Source organism: Dasypus novemcinctus, chromosome 8, assembly GCF_030445035.2.
Source record: "Dasypus novemcinctus isolate mDasNov1 chromosome 8, mDasNov1.1.hap2, whole genome shotgun sequence".
Lineage (NCBI taxonomy): Eukaryota > Metazoa > Chordata > Mammalia > Cingulata > Dasypodidae > Dasypus > Dasypus novemcinctus.
Genome location: NC_080680.1, coordinates 96,347,548 through 96,357,225, shown reverse-complemented (window position 1 = coordinate 96,357,225; position 9,678 = coordinate 96,347,548). Strand labels below are relative to the sequence as shown.

At 39.6% G+C, this 9,678-nt stretch overlaps 1 protein-coding gene across 1 annotated transcript; it reads left to right on the top strand.

Moving 5' to 3' along the window:
- The first annotated feature begins 1,778 nt into the window (after positions 1–1,778).
- LOC101429346 (olfactory receptor 1J2-like) lies at positions 1,779–2,729 on the top strand. The gene has a single exon (XM_071216534.1). The coding sequence runs from the start codon at positions 1,779–1,781 to the stop codon at positions 2,727–2,729; it is 951 nt and encodes a 316-aa protein (XP_071072635.1).
- Positions 2,730–9,678: the final 6,949 nt, after the last annotated feature.

The window sequence follows — 9,678 nt, the reverse complement described above, 5'->3', positions numbered from 1 at the left end:
GCCAGAAGCTTAGGGAATTTTTCTGTCATCTCCGGTTAGTAAAAAGGTATCCCCCTGCTTTTTACTCTGGACTCAAGGTCATACATAGAGAACTCTAGAATTCTTAGGCTCACAGTCTTTCACTTAATCATTTGTTCCTTGAATTGTTAACAGAAGTGGAGGACTCAGGAAAGTGGATCAGAAGGTGCTCGAGCTCACCAAAGACGGGCAAAGGTCAGAGTGAGCTGGGAAGTTTTTGGTAATATATCTACATGATTATAGATCTGCCTATATATTTCTGTTGTTTCTACATGTTGTATTTGCATGTGTAATAAAGGTATAGACATATGTCTTTGACAGTTCGGTCACTGCATGTGATGAGTGTGTGTGTGCATGTTTGTGATGGTGTATTATGGTGTGCACACTACGCAACTGACTTGCAACCTGATTTTTTCCTTTTTGACCATGATCATATGACTCCAAATAGTTCCTGATTAAGAACACTGTGTGTTTGGAGTCTCTTGTTTTGTGTCATTGATTCCAAATATTTGGCTTCTTCTCCAATAATTGCCACTTTTCTACCATTTGACTGACATCATAGCTAATTAATGAGAGTGTGGAACCTGGAGGAAGACCGATGTGCTCCTAAGTGGAGCACAGGTTTTCTGAATTTTCCCATGACTAGCATAAGAGAGAAGGCTTCAGATCTTTACTCGGTGATATAGGTGTGTGAGATCTTTGTTTATGAGATTTATTTGCATCTGTGAGATGTTTGTGTATGTTTGCAGTTTGGGTTTGCGTACTTGCCATCCATTTTACCTGTAGGTAATGACTGTGTGACTCTGCCTGTGAGTGAGTGGGGCCCATGTACTGCCTCAACTGGTCAGTGTAGAGGTCTGTGGTGCTGGAAACCATCACCAGAAAGAAGGGTTTATTTGTGAGACCCTGTGTATTGTTTGTTTGTTGCCTGAATGTGAAGAGGCACATGTGTGTGATCATTGTGTTTCTTGTAAGATTTGTTTGTGATATGTGTGAAATTTTTTAGTTCATGAGTGTTTCTTTATGTATGTCTAGACACAGAGTATGAGTTACAGATATGTGAAAAGTGATTTGCACGTGTTACTGGGTGTTTTATATTTGTCTTGTGACTGTTCCAGTATTTGTGTTTGCATGTGGTTGTGTTACCTCTTGTGTGTTGTTTGTCCAACCTTTGAGTGCATTTTTTTGTGTGTGTTTATATGGCTGTGTAATTGAGCCACAGAGTTACTGTTACAGGTGGCTAAAAAATCCCAAATCAGCAACTTATGTGTGTTTATGTGCAAGTGTGTGAGTATATGTTATTCATATATGAATTTTAGCATTTCTGATTAATTCTTTTTAAAATCTATTTCTTAAATATCCTTTCAATAGTGGCCATATTTCTTTCTAGGTCTGACAGAACTCTGTGCATTTCCACGAGTGGGCAGTGATCATATTCTCAGTGTTTGCTATAAGTTAAACAGGGACCAATCTTCTCCCAGTCCTTAAAAGTTTTGTAATCTTAGGGAGTGACCTCAGCTTTCTTAGACTCAGTTTCTTTACTGGTAAAAGAGGGAAAACTTCTCCACTTCAAATGCATGTCTGAAGGTTAAAAGAAGGAATACAAATTTCTTGGTGCAGGGACTGGCACACAGTCCACAGGGACGCTGCATTTCTTGTTCTCTATTCAGAGCATTACTATAATGTTACAGGAATGTTCACTATTTTCAGGTTATTAACATTTCCCAGTTTTCTTACTTCCCAAAAAAGAAAAGAGCAGAATGAGTACCAAGAACCAGAGCATCATGTCTGAATTCTTCCTCCTGGGACTCCCCATCCGGGCAGAGCAGCAGGGCGTGTTCTTCGCCCTCTTCCTGGGCATGTACCTCACCACGGTGCTGGGGAACCTGCTCATCATCCTGCTCATCAGGCTGGACTCTCACCTCCACACCCCCATGTACTTCTTCCTCAGCCACTTGGCCTTCACTGATGCCTCTTTCTCATCTGCCACTGTCCCAAAGATGCTGATGAACATTCAGACTAATCATAAGTCAATTCCCTATGCAGAATGCATTTCCCAGATGTATTTTTACATACTATTTGCTGCTGTTGAAAGTTTTCTTCTTTCAGTGATGGCCTATGACAGGTATGTGGCCATCTGTCATCCACTTCACTACACCACAATTATGAGGGAGGAGGCGTGTATCTTGTTGGTGGCTGGGTGCTGGTTCCTCTCCTGTGCCCATGCCCTGTTGCACACTCTGCTTTTGCTCCCACTGTCCTTTTGTACTGACAATACTATCCCCCATTATTTCTGTGCTATCACAGCTCTCCTGAAGCTGTCCTGCTCAGACACATCTCTCAATGAGCTAGTCATCTTCATTGAGGGAGGATTATTTGTCCTCCTATTTGTGAGTACTATTTTGGGTTCTTATATCCACATTGGGGCCATGGTTCTGAAGGTCCCATCCAAAAAGGGGATCTGTAAAGCCTTGTCCACCTGTGGCTCCCACCTTTCTGTGGTGTTTCTGTATTATGGGACTCTTGCCATTGTTTACTTCTTTTCTTCTTCCAATTCCAGTATCAAGGATGAAATTGCGTCAGTTATGTACACATTGGTGACTCCCATGCTGAACCCTTTCATTTACAGCCTGAGGAACAGAGACATCAAATCAGCTCTGGCAATATTTTATAGAAAGGGGATTACTTTTGTCAGCCATTCATATTCTTAATTCACCTATTAATGCCCCAGTGATTACTCTTTGAAAAATTGGGTAGATGAAATATAGTAGATTGAAAAAATAGGTAGAATAATATTCAGTCCCTCTTCTCATGTGGAGCTTATTTCCCCACCCCTTAAATCTGGGCAGGGTCAGTGAGTTGCTTTGACCAATAGATTTATTGGAAGTGATATTGTAAGACAGGAATTCAAGGCCTGTCTTTGTAGATTCTGTTCCAGCAGCTCTTGGACCTTGAGACCACCATATAAGCCATCCCAAGCTAGGCTGCCTGAAGGTAAAAGACCATATATAAATTAAACAAGATGCCCCCAAAAGTAATCAGCCATACCCAAGTGACCTGCTAGTAGATTTCCACAGCAAGTGACACCCTGCTCAGGTCAGTTGAGCCTGAACCAACCAGAAGCACCATCCTACTGAGCTCAGTCCCCACCCAAAAGGCCAAACTACAATATTATGATATAAAGAAATGCCTTTTTGTTTCAGCCAACAGTTTTGGGATGGTTTGTTATGCAGCAGATACAGTGTCTCCTTTTGACTCTGGTACACTCCAATCTCCTTTTCAATGCTCTCTTTTTTTATTGTAAGTCACTGCTTAGATTTTTTTCCCTGCTTAATTTTCAAGAATCCTCAGAATTTAAAACATGCATTTTCACAAATACTATGTTAATCTTCATGACCATATCCCTTAGTTTTAAGTATATTCCTTTTTTCCTCCTTTCTCTTATAACCTTCATCGAGGGCCTTGCCTGTGACTCCCATATCTGTCAAGTCAAATGTGAGAACAATATTCCTAATTGTGTTAAGGAACTGCCTTATTTGTTGGAAAGATATGAATGACTTGTATGACACCAAAATATATATACTCCTTTTTTGAGAAATATGTTATATCAGAATTACATATTCCCTCTTTAAGAAGAGAAATAATTATATACTTAGGATGTTTGAATAATATTAATATTGCTTTTAGTGTAGTTAAAACTTTTTATACTTTACTCCCTAAATTATCAATGCCATATTGTCAGTACTCACAATAAATTTGTTCATAGAGGAGGAAAGCTGTTTACAGTTTCCTAAAGGTTTAGGGGTTTGGTATATTGAATTTTGTCCCCAAAGACAAAGATGTATTCTTAATCTTAATCCACAATCCTGTGGGTATGTACCCACTTGTAAATTGGACCCTATGAAGATGTATTTATCATTTATGGTGTAGACTCGTTTGTGAATAGGACCTTCTAAACTCCTATTACATATTGTCAGACTGAATGATTTTGGACCTTTATTTGTAATTCTGGATGCATAATAAGAGAGTTAATTCAGAAGCCAGAATCAGAGATAATCTGAAGAGAAGATACAAAGGGTGAGAGAGCAACATCCGACAGGAGAGAGATACAAGACCAGGAACCCCATGGATTTCTCTACACCTGTACCTCAACACAATAGACTTCAGGGAGAAAGCAAGGACTTGGTGATACCTTAATTTTGCATTTCTTATCTCCTAATCTGTGAGCCAGTAAATTCCTGTGGTGAACCAAACCATTTTGTGGCATTTGTCATAGCAGTCCTTACACACAATAGTAGGGTATGGAAGGAATGGGGAGTCATTGCTTAATAACTGAAGAATTTCTATAGATCTGGTGATGAAAATCATTAGGCAATATATATTGGTGATGGTAGCACAATATAGTGAATATAATTAGTATAACCGAATTGTACACTTAAAAGTAGATCAAATGGGAATTTTTTTATTGACTTTGTAATAATATTACATTAAAAATATATATGTATATGTGGTCCCATTCAACCCCACCACCCCCACCCCACCTCTCCCCCTCCCCCCAGCAACACTCATTCCCATCATCATGACACATCCATTGCCAAATGGGAAATTTTGAGTTGTGTATATGTCAGTACCAAAAAAGTGAAAATTAAAAACATTGAAAACCAAGTTTGGTAAAGACATCAGGACTGATAGAAATAAGTTGTAATTTTAGTTGTGTGGTGAGGATTTGTTTCATCAAGGAGATAATATTGGAACAATGATTTGAAAGGGTCAAGGTACTGAGACTTGGGAATATTTGGAGGCAAAGCATTACAGGGATTGGAGACAACAACTGCAAATATACTGAGATGGGTTTGTACCAGTTATGCTCCAGGAAAAGAAAAGAGGTTGGAATGACAACTGTACAGGAGTGAGGAGGTAAAAAAAAGTGGTTGGAAATAATTTCAGAGCTAAGAAGAGAGCAGATGCTACAAACTTTGCCATTTGATTTTTCCATGGGAATTTTATGTGAAGCACTGACTTTCTGCAAATGAACAACAAAATGCAGTTTTTAAAAAGGGGTTATCCTGGCTGCTGTGTTGAGAATAGAGAATAAGAAAAGGGTCACTTGCAGAAGGAGGGAGAACATATGAGAAGCTATTACAATAGAGCAGATAAGAAATGGTGGTAATTCAGTCTGTGCTGGTAGCCCTGGAGGTGGCAATGTAATTGGAAGTTAAAACTAATAAGACTGCTAATGACTTGAGAGCACTGTGAGAGAAAGATAAAAGTCAGCAACTACTTCTAATTTTCAGTTCGAATAACATAGCTGTAATGAGCTACAATGGCTATGAAACCAAATGTGTATGTATGTATGAGTATCAGAAATAACGAGTCTGTAAAAAATTTAAAAAAATTAATATTTAATGAAAAATTTCTAAATGCCAGTTAATTTAATTATGTGATGTGTTTCCCCTCATTTAATCCTCTCAACTATTTTTAGAGGCGAGTTTACCACAATACACACTGCACAGTTTAATGTAGGAAATGGTGTAGCCTTGCATTATCTCTACTGAAAGTGCCAAGACACTGGCAAATGTAACAGAAACTCTACAGAGATGATCTCTCAGGAATTGTTGGAAAATATATCATTTTCCCAATTTACCAGATGGTTTATTTCAGGGAACATTATCAATGTGGCCAATTAGGTCACTTCTGGTCAATCAGTTTACTAAGAATGTCTCCAATTTTTCTTCTTTTTCCAATTTCATGAAATCTGTTTTTTCCCTTTTAAGGATAGCAGCCTATTGGTTGTTTATTTTTTTTTAATATAGTAGTTATATAGCAAACTTTAAAAGGAAATGAAATGCATCTGAGTCATTCTTTCTCTTTTATTTAGAAATTTGTAGTACATAGAAAATTTATAAAGCAAATACAGACTTCCCATATACCTCACCTCCTCAAACACAGTTTTCCTTATTAACAGGGTGTTACAATTGATGAAAACATTGTTTATAATTATAGTATTGACAAAATGTGGTATATACATATGTTGGAATATTACTCAGCTCTAAGAAGGAATGAAGCATGTTGACAGACTTGACAACCTGGATGAATCTTGAAGTCCTTATATTGAGTGAAGTAAGCCAGTCACTAAAGGACAAATATTACATTATCTCACTGCTATGACTTTAGCATATTGAGCAGACTCACAGAGCTAGAGTCTGGAAGATAGATTATTAGGAGACAGTAGAATGTGGTATTAATAGAGTGTGGCAAGCTAATGCTCAAAATGGGCAAAACCCATGATTAGTTGGAAGGGGGTGGTTTGGCAGTGGATGGGGGGTGATGGTGGAGCAGGGATGTGAGTAGGGTAGATGGAGCTGGAATGTGAGGGTGAGCAGGGTGGGGGTGTTGGGTTGGACCATCCATGGAACTAGGGGGAGGGTTGGAGGAAAGAACAGGTGAACTCTGGAGATTTGTAGGTCTGTGGTTGAAATTACAAAGGTAGGAATGTCCTTTTGGCAAATATGGTAGGGAGGGTCACTGGTGCATGGCATCGATGGTGGTGAGGTATGTGGGAAAGGGTGCACAGGGGCATGCTTCTATGGGAAATAAATATGTTAATTTTGTCATATGGTGTCCTCTAAGTTGGTGGAGACCCATGCAATAAACAGCAAAATATTAAACTCCCATCCTGGGGAATCCTGTACATTCTCAAATAGAGGGGCGAGAGCCTTTCAAGTACAAATGCAATGTCAATTAAAAGAAAACAGACCAATATGTCAAGTTCCCAACATTAATGCATGTAATTATGAACCTTATTCTTCAAAAATTGCAAGAGTGGTTGCCATAAGTTCTGGGGAGAAGAGGAGGAAAGAAAAGTGTAACATATGGCATTTTGGGCATTGGAATTGTTATGCATGATCTTACTTTTACTGATACAGGCCATTATACTTCTTTGTCAGAACCTGTAAAAGGGTATGATACAAATGTAAACCATACTGCAACCCATTCACCATGGTTAGTAGCAATGTTTTGGTATGTGCTCATCAATAGTAACAAATGTACCATACTCATGCAAGATGGTATTGGTAGGGGAGATATGTGTGTGTGGGAGGCAGTGGAACATATGGGAATCTCCTGTATTGTCTATGTGATTTTTTTGGAAACCTGAATTTTCTTGGAAAATAAAATGAAGAAAAAAAAAAGACACTGGGGGAACACACAGAGGACATTGTCAATAGGTACAAAATGTAACAGATCTTATGATGATGAAAAGCAGAATGCAAAAATATTTTTATTTTTATTTCATTTTATTACTGTTATTTTTGTTTTTTTTAACCTCCTAAATTATCTATTTCCTTTTATTTATTTATTTTTTAATTGTCTTTTTTTAAAAAGATACCTATCACAAAAAATGTTACTTTTAAAAATATAAGAGATTGCCACAGCTCATGCTCACTCCCCCCCTTTGCCCACATCAACAACCTCTTTCATCATTGTGGCACATTCATTGCATTTGTTGAATACATTTTGGAGCACTGCTGCATTTCATGAATTATAGTTTATATTGTAGTTTACACTCTCCCCCCAGTCCATTCAGTGGTTTATGACAGGATATATACACATACATATATATAATTCCCTTTCTGGGGAGTCCTACTACATTCTCTAGAATGGCAATAGAGTGGCAAGAATCTGTAGAGTACATAGGCGGTACCTAGTGAAGGAGGATAGACCAATATGCCTGGCCCTTGATGTTGACATTACTTATTTTTTTTTTTATCTTTAAAATTATTTATTTATTTTTAAAAATTACACTCAAAAAATATGAGGTCCCAATCAACCCCACCGCCCCTACCCCCCACTCCCCCCACAGCAACACTCTCTCCCATCATCGTGACACATCCATTGCACCCGGTAAGTACATCTCTGAACATCACTGCACCCCGTAGTCAATGGTCCACATCATAGTCCAAACTCTCCCACGTTCCATCCAGTGGGCCCTGGGGGGATCTACAATGTCCCGTAATTGTCCGTGAAGCACCACCCAGGACAACTCCACATCCCGAAAACGCCTCCACATCTCATCTCTTCCTCCCATTCCCCAAACCCAGCAGCCACCATGGCTACCCTTCCCACACCCATTCCACATTTTCTCTGTGGACATTGGATTGGTTGTGTCCATTGCACATCTATGTCAAGTGGGGGCTTAGATTCCACATGGATACTGGATGCACTCATCCTGCTTTCAGTTGTAGATATTCTAGGCTCCATGGTGTGGTGGTTGACCTTCTTCAACTCCATGTTAGCTGAGTGGGGTAAGTCCAACAAATCAGAGTGTAGGAGCTGAAGTCTGTTGAGGCTCTGGGCCTGGGTGTCTTATTATCAGTCCAGAGATTCAAATCCCCTAAATATATCTTAAACCCCAGCACCAACTACAATTCCAATAAAGTAGCATGCAAGTCTTGTGAGAAGAGATCCCCTCTGAGTCCAGTTCCATCATGCAGAAACACCAGCTCCAAAGAAGGGCCATCTGCCATGGCAGTGAACCCCATCTGCCATGACCATAGAACCCGTGGGTCTCTTTATCCCTCAAAAGAACCAATACCTGGGGTTGTATCTACTTTATCTGTCTCTTAGACTCTGCTCAGTTGTGCATAAGGGCATTCCTTCTGACAACATCCAGACCCTTTTTTAGAGACTCACAGCCTTATAATCTCATTTCTCCTTTCCATTTCCCCCTTACATTAGGTCAAACAGCATTTTGAAGTCATGTTATTATATGTAGACAGGGATATTCTGCTGATCCGTATTGAACCTTTAATTCACGGTCATTTTCAAGTTGCATCTTCAGCTGGTATGTGGTAGTGATCTCTCGGTGCCAGGGAGGCTCATCCCTGGGTGTCATGTCCCACGCTGGGGGGAATGCACTGCATCTACATGCTGAGTTTGGCTGTGAGAGTGGCCACATTTGAGTAACATGAAGGCTGTCAGGAGGAAACTCCCAGGCACAGTGCTACTCTAGGCCTTGTTCTTATTACAGGTGTATAGGCTCAAAAGCATAGCTATTAGTATCAGGAGCCCACTGTTGGGCCCTCCTTCCTTCCTGGTTCTTGCCGTTGCACCTGGTAGACTGCCGCTGCTCCCCCAGGGTCCACGACAGTGACCCCCCGGCCAGGGGCCCAGTACTCCCCCAGCTGTTGTTTTTAATTATTTCCCCTATGAGTATATCTAGACATTACTATATACCCTGGGCATATGCCCTGTATAACTCCCTGTCAGCCATATATATCCTGTCAATAACATCCTATATCAGTATTCCTCCGCTATCATTGTTGAACCACTCTGTGATCCAAAACTTCCTGTAAAGTGAATCCCAACATAATGTCAGCTTCACAAGAGTCTTAGATCACCGAAATTCATATATACAATATACAGTACTTCCCCAGATCCACCATAAAACCTTTTCCCTTCTACAGCGACAATCCTTTAGCTTATTCATATCATATTTCCTGAATCTGATGTACAGATTCCGAGACAATAGCTTTCAAACAAGGTGACATCTGTGTTTACTATGTGGTCCATACTTTAGATTGTACATTTTTCTAAATTTTTTAGTTATCCCATGTTTTGCCTTATGGTTTACATTATTAGTCTGTCGTCCCCTATATGTTT